Here is a 13,413-nt window from a genome sequence, read left to right as displayed (position 1 = left end):
AAATCTCAGCCTATGCTGCTAAGAGCTTGTCCTTGCAGTGTCAGTGTGTGTCGTACATGTGCGTTCCCATATGCAGATGGGTGTTCATAAAGGTAAGCCTACATGCTATGTAAGTATACCTATATAGATAGATAGGAATCTCTTTTTTCCCCCTCATGTGCATGACTGTTTCTTATATTTGTAAGTGTATTTAATCATCCACAGTTTTCAGTTGATTTATTCAACTGTTCTATCCACTAGTCAAAAAGTATTGCTTTGATTTTTATTTTTTTTTTGTATTTTAGAGTCCTACTTTATGAATAATAAGGTCTTCTTTTAAGTTCCTTTGCTTTTTAATCAAATTTTGGAGGCAGTGAACACATAACATACCTATTTGGAGTGTATCGACACTAGATATGTGAGTTCAGCTGAAATTCGGAGAAGAAAGAAATTGAGCTCTTTTCTAGGCTGATTTTATAACTTGCACAGTTTACCTAATGTTGGATACTTTTCAAACCCCATCTCCACGTTTATTTCATCTCCAGATGCTCAATATAGTTCTGGTATGCAATGTTGGGGGCTTCAATGGCTTCAGGATCTCTACAGATAATTAAACACGGAACTCCAGTTATAAATGACTTTCACGAGATAAATAGGAATGAAAGAGTAAAAACAAATAGAAAGAAATAATTTTTATTCCTTTTCAAGTTCAATTCTGTTACAAACAAGTTCCATTATCTTGTTTGTCTGGAAAAACCCCAGAAACCCCAGTGATTTCCCACTAAATTCATAGAATTTTAAGGCTGGGGACCACTGTGGTTGACTTCTCTGATATTCTGAATAACAAGGAGCAAAAACTTCACCCAGTAGCAGAAATGCGCATTTATAGAATCAAATATCATATTAGCTTGAGTATTAAATTGCTATAGTCTAATTAATATTTAAACACCTAGTAGATGTTAATTAGATTCTTCATTCCAAAGGGATTAACTCATCACCACCACACTAGTTAAGAAGAAGAGGAAAGCAGTGTGAGAAAAATGGCAGTTTCTTGGAGATAAGGAAAAGACTTTGATAGTTTTATAGTAGCTATTTTTGACCACCGATACTCTGGGTCACATTAAAATTGTTGCATGAATTTGGCAGAAGAGAATCACTAAAATAAATACTGCAATGAAGAGGTTTTCATTCTAGCAGGTGTAGAGTAAGACAAGAAGGAACGACGAGGAAAATGATGAGTTCCTTCAGCAGTCTTTGTTACATAGTCGCCTTACAGTGAAGTTTTATCTCTGTGTGACTGCGTGGGGATCAACATGGTTACTGTCATTATAAAGGCACCTCTGAATTTAAAATGTGTTGGGTTTGGAAACTAAAAAGAGTAAAAATCCTATTTCTTTAACAGGAAGTATTAAAGAAAAATCAGTTAATATCTGGTTGACCTACATGTCTGCTTTGTGATTTTTGCTCTTGCTGAGAACATTATTAAACAGTAATAGTACATTTCCCATTTTTCTTTCTCTGAGATGCCACCAATAATCTGCAGATTTATTTCATCTCCAGATGCTCAATATAGTTCTGGTATGCAATGTTGGGGGCTTCAATGGCTTCAGGATCTCTACAGATAATTAAACACGGAACTCCAGTTATAAATGACTTTCACGAGATAAATAGGAATGAAATAGTAAAAACAAATAGAAAGAAATAATTTTTATTCCTTTTCAAGTTCAATTCTGTTACAAACAAGTTCCATTTTCTAGTTTGTCTGGAAAAACCCCAGTGATTTCCCACTAAATTCATAGAATTTTAAGGCTGGGGACCACTGTGGTTGACTTCTCTGATATTCTGAATAACAAGGAGCAAAAACTTCACCCAGTAGCAGAAATGCGCATTTATAGAATCAAATATCATATTAGCTTGAGTATTAAATTGCTATAGTCTAATTAATATTTAAACACCTAGTAGATGTTAATTAGATTCTTCATTCCAAAGGGATTAACTCATCACCACCACACTAGTTAAGAAGAAGAGGAAAGCAGTGTGAGAAAAATGGCAGTTTCTTGGAGATAAGGAAAAGACTTTGATAGTTTTATAGTAGCTATTTTTGACCACCGATACTCTGGGTCACATTAAAATTGTTGCATGAATTTGGCAGAAGAGAATCACTAAAATAAATACTGCAATGAAGAGGTTTTCATTCTAGCAGGTGTAGAGTAAGACAAGAAGGAACGACGAGGAAAATGATGAGTTCCTTCAGCAGTCTTTGTTACATAGTCGCCTTACAGTGAAGTTTTATCTCTGTGTGACTGCGTGGGGATCAACATGGTTACTGTCATTATAAAGGCACCTCTGAATTTAAAATGTGTTGGGTTTGGAAACTAAAAAGAGTAAAAATCCTATTTCTTTAACAGGAAGTATTAAAGAAAAATCAGTTAATATCTGGTTGACCTACATGTCTGCTTTGTGATTTTTGCTCTTGCTGAGAACATTATTAAACAGTAATAGTACATTTCCCATTTTTCTTTCTCTGAGATGCCACCAATCGAATCTGCAGACTGTTCATGACATCAGTGTTGTCTTTTTGAGGATTAAAAATGGGGAGAAAAGGAAGGCTTCTGTACACACAGGGAGAAAAATAATGTTTACAAAGAGGAACAGTGTATAATTTTTCCTCTACTTAGAAGACTGTCTTAACAGTGAATATTCATAAATTTGTAGTCGAAGTTTTTCCTAAATGTTTGCCTAATGATGAGTTTTGGGTTAGGGAGTATCAGTATGCTGTTTAGGTACGGGGAAAGAACACCTCATCCCCTTTGCCTAGGGACAACCACTATTGAATATAAACTGTGCTGACTTCATACCCTCACTTCTTAAAGTGATTTGTTTATTTTTAAATTGCTTAGTAGGTGACAACTTGTCATTTTAACAATTGCTATGGAAACAACGTGCTTTCAATTTTTACTTGCTGTAACACCATTTTCAGGAATGTGAAAACAGTAATGAATTCCTTTGAATACAGCAAGGTTTGGTGTTTTTTTTAATAATCTGTCCTAGATTGTTTTTCTCCAAGGCATGACAAACTTCAGCTATAAATAAGCTACTTGAAGTCTCACAGCCCACTCTGGGTTGCTCTTGCTAATGGAAACGCAAGCTGTAAGCAACAGGGCAGCATGAAGAGAAAGTCTAGCTACTACCTGGGATCCTGTGATGTCAGGAAAAAGGCAGCATTGTAGTTCCAGTGCTTGGGACTTTGAACTGGAACTAGGGTAAGGAAGAGAATGGCCACACTTGCCAAGGAGCCATGCATTAAGGACTTCATTTGAGTGGTCTAGGACAGAGAAGGAGCTATTGTCCCACACAGAGCTGTAGCAAGACATTGCTGTGCATGTGGAGCCTTCCTCACAATGCTCACTGAGGTCCTTCCAGTCCCTGCTGTTGCAACAAATCCACAGGGTACACAACAACAACAACAGATTTAAAATTACTCTAATTTGGCACAGCTGTTAGCAACTTAGGGGCATCCAGCCTTTCTACGGTTCTTGTAAGCCATTATCATCAGCTTGCAATGAAGGCACTGCCTCTGGAGTTTGCCAGTTTCGTGATCCTTGTGCCATCATCCACACTGACTGTATCTGGGGAGCAAATTCAATAGGATGTATCATCTCAAGTCCTTAGCGGAGGTTTGGCAGTAGGGCCAGCAGCAGAAGGACGAATGCCTCTATGAACATTTCCTTTTGAATCCTGATGTGTCAGGATTTTATGTGTGCTGGTTTTAGTGGCAATATTTGCTAAGTAGAGAGAATTTCTTCCTCATAATTTTGAATTTATCTTTAATTGAATAGTCCCTTGTTGTTAGGAGTCAGACAGAAAGGGCATTGCTGAGCTGTTATTGATGCATTATTGGTTATTTTATTATAGCTCCTCTTATATGTCTTTTTCCTCAAGTAATCCATCCCGGTAGCTTCTGACTTTCTCCATAGGAGAACATTTCTATCCCCTTGATCATTCTTGCTGCCCGACTATGAATCTTGTTTCATAATCATGTATTATCCATCAACACATTCTGCCTGAGGATGTCTGCTAAGCTGTTAGACATCTGATAAATTACATGCTAAATCTAGGTACTTCCAGAAAGACATTCCTATCTGTCTTTCTGTCTCAGAGTCTCTTGATAGGTTATTAAAAGAAAGTCTTTTCTACTTGAATCCTCCTAGCTGATAGAAGAAGTGTCTGTTTCTACTTTTCTTTTTTAAATTAGGTGAGGCAGATCACTCTCTAACTGCCTTGTTCTTGTTTACCATGCTCTCAGTTCCTGCCAGCCACAGGTATTATTGCCAGTAACTTTTAAAATAAATTTTCATCTCCAGTATTGATGCAAATACTGAATAGCAACAGGTCTTGAATTGATCCCTGCAGAAATCCAGTGGAAGCATCTCATTTGCTCATAATCCCCAATTGACTCAGCAATCTGTCAGCATATTCTGAATTTAATTACCCTGCGCTTTATTGTTTATATTACTAACTTCTAAAAAATCAAAATTGCATGTGGTAATAAGCCTCTCATGGCATCTTGCAGTACTTCTTAAGAATTTTGTATAATAAATGAGAACCCTCTTTGGCAAATTTTAGTTTTTTGGGCTCTGAAATTAATTTGCGCTGTCTCAGATTTGTTTTGCTTACGTCAGTTTTTGTTTATGCATTTGTTAAACTGTGAACAGCTGCCAAGGCACCGGGGAAGTTTTTCTGCAGAATCAGTAAGAACATTTTACAGCTGGGCCAGATTGTTTTTTTCCTAAATGAATATTTTCCTAAATGAATATTTTAAGTGTCACCTTATTCTTCGGGTATTATTTCCTATCAACTGTCAAGGGAACTTTCTATTCCTTTCCTTACACTGTTTGTGTTCTATTTGTTCTTCTCCTAGATCTGAGAATGGTACTTCTCCAAACCAAAGCTGTTGTAGCTTACCTGTGACATATAAATATCAACCTGTCAGAGCCCTGCATGCCTACCCACACACTCTTGAAGGTTTAGCTGCTTGTGTTGAAGATATTCTAAGGCTCGGGCTCAGGCTCAGGCTCAGGCTTGCTGGAGGTGTGAGGCACAGGCATGGCTGCGATGTAGCTCGGGCAGGGACCAAGGGTGAGGGCCTGAGCGTAAATCACCTCCCGAGCAAGGGGAGGCTCCTTTCGGCTCTTCTCACAACTCTGCTGTTTTCCCAGTGGTCTGATCCAAGGTTACACAGCTGCACCATGGCAAACCTGGCCTTGAGCATCAGCAGCCAAGCCCCTAGGTGGGAGTGGGTGTGCTCAGGGCCAGACACAGCCCTTTTTTAGGCTCTGGACATTTCCATTTGGTTAAAAATAACAGCCTATGTTAACCCCCAGCCTATATTATTACTGGCAGACTAACCAATTTCAGATTGCTCCACAGTTAGGTTTGTTGCTGTCCAAGATGATTACAAATGGTGGTAGTTCAGTTACGTAATTAATTAATGAGAAGTTTATGGAAATACAGAATTTTTCAGTCTAAGGCCATTTGTTTAAGTGTTAGTGATGTGGGCTTGAACTCCTAACCAGATGTTTGCAGATCTGCAGGTGTAGTGAACATTATAGAGAGATGACATGAACTTGAACAAATAGGTTCATGAACAAATATTGTTGAACACTTGGATGAATACATGAAAGTTGCGATGAAGAAGTATGCAAGGAGGATGCTTAAAGACAGTCTGGTGAAAGGTTTTTCTTTGGGAACTGTGCATTATATGACAGAAAAAAGGACATAACTCACTTTTTGGGCAAGCAAATAGCATTCTTCTGCATTTCTTTTTGGTAATTTAGGATAGGCTATTAGCAAAAAGAGAGTTTTTGGCATTGGTGATACTATTCCCTGCTACTTTGGCTGGGGAGTGTTTCTTTTGTTTATTTTCTCTCCATTTGCTTCTCACCGCCTCTCCATCCTTTAAAAAAAAAGGCTTTTCAATTGTGCATTCTGTTTTGTCTTGGTTTTTTTTCCTTTTATGGTGATCCTCTGCTGCAGCACTCCTCTCACCAGCAGTATCTTGTCGTAGGGCTGCAAAGCCAATGGTACGTATCCGACCTCAGGCGTCCTGCATTCTTTAAATCTGCCAAATGGTTCATCAGTGCTCTTGCCAGTGTTCAGGCACAGCTGGATGCAGAGCAAGCGTGGGGAAGACTGCAGTGGGGAGGGCAGGTGGGAAAGAGGGAAAGGGATGAATTCCTATGAGCTTGCATCACAGCCAGCATGCTGCTTTATTTGTTGGGACAGGGCAACTAACTTGATTAGTGTGTGTTTTTATAAAGACATTTACTGTGTTACTAGTGCCTCATTATCAGAATAAAAATAGTGGATTTAGTAAATTCTTCAAGGTATTCAAATACCTGCGTTCCTTTTGCATCTTGGTAAAATAAAAAGTATTAATTAGAGTTTCATATGCTGGTTTTTTTCCACTGGACCTATTAATCTGTCTATTCCAAATTTGCATTTACACAAGGATGGTGAAGGTATGAATTTGTCTTGCGACTGGTAGACTGCTGTAAAGATGGTAACATTTCAGTAGTGAAACTTTCTCTGTGTTTGTGGCTTCTTGTGTAAAGCATTGACAAAGCTGTGTTCGCAGTATCAAAAGTGTATGTCTCTTCTAACTTGTGTGCTCTGTGAAAGTTAGTCTTCCAAGAGTGGCCTTTCTAGTGAAAAGTTTATGGCAATACCTGTAGAGCTAAAGCTCATTCTACATTAACATAATCTTCATAATTTCAGAATATGTATAGAGTAGTTCATGCACTGCAGTAATTACACACAGTAAGATTGTGATGATATGATCCTGTGCCGACTGCTTTTCTTATTTGCAGCACCACAGAAAAGTATTTTTGATTATTTTTTGTTATTATCACTTAACGTTGGGCAATTTGTCACATCTGATTACTTTTGTTTATAAATCTCCTAACTATGCCCCCTAGCTCAAGACAATGTTTAGTCTAAAAAAAAAACCAACCACAAACCAGACCACAGTCTGGTAGCACACTAAACCAGAAAAGGGGTCTTTGGCTTCTCTCCAGTCTTCACGTGGGGTAGCAGCACAAAGGTGCCAAGAGGCCAGCTGTAAGTAGCTAAGTGGGAATTTTTCCAGAATTGGGAGGAAATTACTGGGTAGGAAAAAGCTGGCATTATGTGCCATAGGCCTGTGCATGGGGGATGTAGCTGCAGTGCTGCTGTGTCCAAAGACTCCTAGTTCAGTGGGACTCTGGGTGTTTTACAGGCTGCTTCGCAATGAGGGTAGAAGTAGACATGACTCCCTCTGCTGCCAGCGTAATAACAGCTCTTCGTGGCTGTCTTTTCATTCACGTGTCCATTTGTCCTATTCTTCTAAGTAGCAGCTAGTATGTGCTGTGTTCATGTGAGAGAGTGTGCCCAAAGCTTGTGAATTTAATTCTACAAGTGAATACACTCACAGTATTATTATTTTTAACAAAGCCTTCTGTAAAGTCTTACTTGAAATTACTTCTGTTGCTGTGCTACCGCTACTGTTACATGCTCAAGCCTTGAACTGTCAAGGAATTATGAAGTATTTTTATCCTGTGACATTTTAAATTATTCTCTCCATAGGGGAAGCCCGTGGGAACGCCAGATGCTGGTGCCTATTTCCGTGTGCTAGCAGAGCATGAAGTAGCTGCCTTCTTTACTTCACCAACTGCAATTAGAGCAATCCGTCAGCAGGACCCTGAGGCAGCCTTGGGAAAGCAGTACTCTCTGAAAAGGTGAACTAAGGATACACTGGAAGCAGTTTCTTGCAGGAACAGGCTGGAGGAACTAAGAATAGCAGAGTGTCTGGGGCTTTGCCCACCTCTGTATAGCAGAATTCAAATGTATCATTGACAATTTAGGGGTACACGTATTTGTGTATGTAAATTTATATTAATAGTTTGGAGGAGATGAAAACTTAAAAAGATTACGACTCTAGGGTTAAGAGCTCTTGCTGAGTTAGGGTTACTCGCTCAACCTTAATTTTATGCCACTGTGCTTATACTCTGTAATACAGTCTTGGATTACACGATCCTGTACTGTTTTCCCACATGACCTCTCATTTCACTGAGTGCACAGGATCTTTAGTGTTCGTTTAATCAGCAGCTAGTCAATGTTTTGTTTATCTCCCCATAACTTAGTTACTGCTTATGGTTATGTGCTCCAAAGACTGAGCTATTTGCTATCTCATACTGTTTTTAAGGTGTTTATCACTATACTAGCAGCATGCTTCAAAATCATGACTGAGTTCATCCTCACAAATCCCCTATGAGATGAGAGAGTGGTATTATCTGTATTTTGCAGATGGGAAGCTGAGGTGCAGAGAGATTAGGGTCAAAGTCTTCTATTAGTTTTGGATATCCAGTCTGAGCCACTGAACTACCACTATTTCAGAGTTCTTAGCATTATGTGGTTAAAATGTGTTATTAGCATTATATTAATAAAATGCCTCTCACACTGACTTGCATCTGTGAGTGTTTAGTACTTCTACAGACCAAGTTTCTGTATCTTATGGCAAACAGTCTAAAAATGGAAAATATGTGGGTTTGGACCACATCGAATCTTGAAGTTGAATAATTTGCTCAGCATCAAACAAAGACTGTCAGACTGTATAGGTAGTATTCAGTCATAAGACATCTTTTATCACACTTGTCCAAAGAGAAGGGGAAGATGCAAAGCCATGTACCTTCATTAGACCTCCATGTTCTTAATTGCTCAGGAAAGTTTTATTTATTAGTAGGCTGGATTTATTCCTGAGGCATTAATTCCAAGTTCATTATTTTCTTCCATCTGTTTTGAGTGCTATCCTCCATCCTTACCCTTCCTTGAAATAGGAAGCAAGCTCATTTGAGACCCTAAAGCACTATTCTTCTATGATGTTTATTGACAAGAAAGTGATTCAGATGCTAGAAAATTTAATTGCTGTTCCTCAGCATTTTTTAGGCAATGACTAAAATGACTTAGTCTGTCTTTAGAGTGTTCATTTAATGGAAAATCTGCTAACCTGCTCTGTAAGTTGTCACATTTTCTGGCCAAATGAGAATTCCAGGTAAGAGTCTCCTTGCTGATTTTGGTTGCCCCAGATGTAAAGAGATATTTCATCATTCCTATACAGTGCATAGTTAATGAGCTTCTCCATTTGTGTGCAAATTTAGTTGTCTCATAATTCACTTGACTTTGGGCCGTGTCATTCCCTGGTATGTGACTTCTCTTTACTAAACCCTCTAGTACAGCATTTAATATCTAGTATTCTCTTGGATTGTCTTAAGTCAGTACTATACAAAATCCAAAGTCTTTTTTACCCACAGGTGAAAAAGACTTTGGATTTTGTATAGTACTGACTTAAATCCAGTATCTGTTCTCCAACCACCAGTATAGTGCAGTAAGTTTGACAGTCTTCAGCATGCCTCTCTTCTCATGTTAGACTAGGATTATTTTACTGTTAGGTCTAGTCATGACCCTCTACCTATTTGGCTATGTGCGATACTGTGGCATATATCACTGAATTTGGAAGGGTGCTTAAATTAGACTGTCTATCCTATGATGACTTCAATATTAACATCCAGCTACTTATAGTGTATGTCCATTTTATGAGTTAAGGTGCAGTTGTTAAGAAATGGAGTCCAACAGGTGATTAAAATTTCCCTTCTAGGAAAATGCTTGCTTTTGGGTGTTAACTTGGATGGACTTTTCCATCCAAGGTCAAGCGAATTCTGTCTGTTTCAGTTTGAAATCGGTCTTACTTTTAGTTCATTTACCTGATCTATGATGCTTTCTTCTCTGTTATATGGTGCAGAATCTTTGAAATGAGAAGTCTTTATGCCACCTGGGCTAAGATGTATCCTTACTTACTCTAGAGACTCCAAAACACATGTCCAGGAATGCAGTCCTGAAAGAGGTTTCCACATGGTACATTTCATTCCTGAAAACTTCTATTAAAAAACTGGTAAAGATCAATGTCACTTTTAAAAAATCCTGTTAAAAAAGACAATTACTGGTAAGGTACAGAGTTGGTGGGCAATGCCAGCTTCCAGTATACAAGGGAATATTTGGTTTACAGGAGTAAATTGAATTATAAGCAGACTTGCGTTCTTTTGAAATTACATAAGTTAAATAAATTTCTGTTAAGAACTGATGTTGGTGGCATCACTGGCCTCTGCACAAAATTATATGTGAGGTTTCCAAAGGTTCTAGTGTGCATGCCTCAAATTCCTTGTTGGCTCTTGGAGTCAAATCTTGAAATTTGTTTGCCTTTGACACAAAATGTCACCTATGTCTTAAACGCGGCCCATGCTTAACAGTAAAAGAGATGTTAAATTTGTAATACTGTAGGATAAAAGCCCTGTTCAACCACATATTGCTAGAGGATCTAAAGACCTGGCTTTTGATAACACACAGTGCTGCTAAGCAGGCTGTCTGATCATATTGTTGCCTGTTGTATTTGAAAAACAAGTAACATCCAAATTCTACAACCCTCATGTACCTGAGCATATTCTGTTCAGCTTTTGGAATCTGTTCTCATCTTCACGAGGTAGCTCCCTAACACCGAGCCATTAACTCTTCCCATATTTGGAATCACACTTCATCCTTTAATTGACTTAATTGTTATGAACTGGTTAGGTCTGATTTCCAAATGATTGACAACTGGCAGTTTTGCATGAAATGGGGCAACAACTCAGCAGATTAGATTAACATACAAGTAATAATTTGCAGTTTGTGTCCCGTAGCCTGCTTGGCTTTCTTGACTTTAGGTCAATTGTGAATGTTCTGCCATTTTATATCAAGAGAATCTAGAGATTTTAGTTTGTTCATCTGATACCAGATATTAATGCACTTGCTTTAGAAAGAAATATGAGACTGCATAAAAACTGTGCAGAAATAATTAATATAAAGTAGATTACTGTCCTGGTTTCGGCAGGGATAGAGTTAATTTCCTTCCTAGTAGCTGGTACAGTGCTGTGGTTTGGATTTAGGGTGAGAACAATGTTGATAACACACCGATGTTTTAGTTGTTGCTAGGTAGTGTTTACACTAGCCAAGGACTTTTCAGCTTCCCATGCTCTACCGACTGAGAAGGCTGGAGGTGCACAAGAAGCTGGGAGGGGGCACAGCCAGGACAGCTGACCCAAACTGGCCAAAGGGACATTCCATACCATGTGACGTCATGCTCAGTATATAAAGCTGGGGGAAGAAGAAGGAAGGGGGGGACGTTTGGAGTGATGGCGTTTGTCTTCCCAAGTAACCGTTACGCGTGATGGAGCCCTGCTTTCCTGGAGATGGCTGAACACCTGCCTGCCGGTGGGAAGTAGTGAATGAATTCCTTGTTTTGCTTTGCTTGCATGCGCGGCTTTTGCTTTACCTATTAAACTGTCTTTATCTCAACCCATGAGTTTTTCTCACTTTTACCCTTCCGATTCTCTCCCCCATCCCACCGGGGGGGAGTGAGTGAGCAAGCAGCTGCGTGGTGCTCAGTTGTCGACTGAGATTAAACCATGACAATTAGGAACTCCCATTTTCTGTCTCGTAACACAGGAACAGGAGGATGTGAAATTAGAGTAGCAAATTCAAAACGGTTAGAACGAAACACTTTCTCATGTAATTGATGTCTCACACATGCTGCTAGAGGATATGTGATTAAGACCCAGAATTTAGGACAATTGAAGTACATTATGCAGTTCTGCCTGCTACCCCCTACTCTGCGCTGCTGTAGATCATGTATGGCCATTCCTGTTACGAGTCCTGAGCTGTATTCATGAAGAGCCTTTGTGGAGTTCCCCTTCACCCACACTGTGAGAAGGAGCTGAGCTGCAGTTATGTTCTGTGTCTCTCTTGACTCTGTCAACCAAACCTCCAGTGCCTGGATTCTTGTGACGGAGGTAAAATCTATTCAGGGAGGAAAATGAACAAACATGTCAATGGAGAAAAATCAGAAGACCTGAAAATATTATTTATTTATTTTACATGTTTAAGTGTCTGCAGTCTCCAGGTGCATTAAGAATTAGTAAGAGTTCTTTATTTCCAGTTTATGTTAAGAAGTGCAAATGAACCTTCCTCGCTATCTTTTCAGGAAAAAAAAAAGCTTATTTAACGTGATGCAGGTAGAGTTTTTCTTCGCCAGAAAAACTTGTGTATGCATTCCAGAATTAAACACATTTCTGTGATCTTTTAATTTGGAAAAGTGCAGCTCAGATTATTACCCATGTGAACACTCCTGCTTTTGGGAAATGGTTTGGGGATGTGGTTTCTTTTGTGCTTGGAGTAACAGCAAAATGTACGTGCTGTTTTGAACAATTTAGATTGTGTCAGGGCCATTAGGGACCGTGATCTGTCCCCTGTATCAGGTGATACTTCAAGTCCATTCTGCTGGACTCTTGAATAGGGCCTAAAAGCTTGATTGCACTGAATTTTATGTTCAGAATGTAGGTTTTCAGAACAACAGCTTGGGACATATTTATTTAACAGAGAGGTTTTAAGATTTTTCTTCCCCATTAACTGCATTGCAGTGATAGATGATTGCAGTAACAGGTGCATTGACATACTTTGAAGTTTTAAGTGGACTGTTAAAAATTGTTCAGAGTGGGACATTTTATAACCATTGCCATCTCTCTCTTACTATACCATTTGATAGGAGAAAATAATTCCACAGTTCTTAGGCTTTGTTAAGCTTGTGGCACTTCGCTCTTGTGTGCTTTTTGATGGTTTTGTGCTGTAAATTTGCCAAAGAGCTGATCCCTCTCCTTCTCGCAACATAAGGTTGCTCTTGAGCCTGCAGATTATTAAATCTGATTATTAAAGCTGGCAATTGAGAAGAGAGGAATTCCGGTTTTGGCTCAGGGGATAACATGATGTCTCAACTTTTTCGTCAAGTCTTTTAAGTTCTTGGTGTTTTAATAGCCCTGTTTTTAAAACAAGGACACTTAACAGAATTTTTCAGCAGTTTATAAAGTTAATGAATTCATAAATTGGATTTTTACATCATATGTAAATGATGTGTTTAACAAGCCTAATTACAGAACATTCCATATAATGTAAATTGAGCAGTGCTTAACAGGAGTGCCCTGCATGTAAACATGAGTCTTAAAAAACTTTTAATAAAATACATATTTGTGCTTTTTAATTACACAATATTTTGATCTCTTCTATCATAAACTTTTTATCTATGTTATAACTGCTGGTTAGCTATTAACTGTAGTTACCAGCACTGGCTTGTGCTTTACAATAAAAATCATTCAAGTGCAAGCTATTGATTGGGGTCACACTCATTATAATCATTATCTTAAATTGTGGGAGATGTGCTCAGAAAGCAGTTTACCAAAATGATGTTGTATATTTATGAGTACAGAAAACTATGCTAATTTGATGTGCAAGCTGCTTATACATTTGACCCCCTGCCTT

At 38.6% G+C, this 13,413-nt stretch overlaps 1 protein-coding gene across 1 annotated transcript in view; it reads left to right on the top strand.

Annotated features, from left to right (window-relative positions):
• The window catches only part of ACSS3 (acyl-CoA synthetase short-chain family member 3), an 81,491-nt gene that overhangs the window by 23,883 nt on the left and 44,195 nt on the right, over positions 1-13,413 (top strand). Inside the window, exon 6 of the mRNA XM_019473564.1 lies at positions 7,603-7,754. Coding sequence (XP_019329109.1) covers positions 7,603-7,754 — 152 coding nt within the window. The remainder of the gene's footprint in view (positions 1-7,602; positions 7,755-13,413) is intronic.

This window comes from Aptenodytes forsteri, unplaced genomic scaffold (genome assembly GCF_000699145.1).
Source record: "Aptenodytes forsteri isolate BGI_AS27 unplaced genomic scaffold, ASM69914v1 Scaffold71, whole genome shotgun sequence".
Lineage (NCBI taxonomy): Eukaryota > Metazoa > Chordata > Aves > Sphenisciformes > Spheniscidae > Aptenodytes > Aptenodytes forsteri.
Note: the sequence above shows the minus strand (reverse complement) of the source record. Positions and strands in the feature narration are given on the sequence as shown.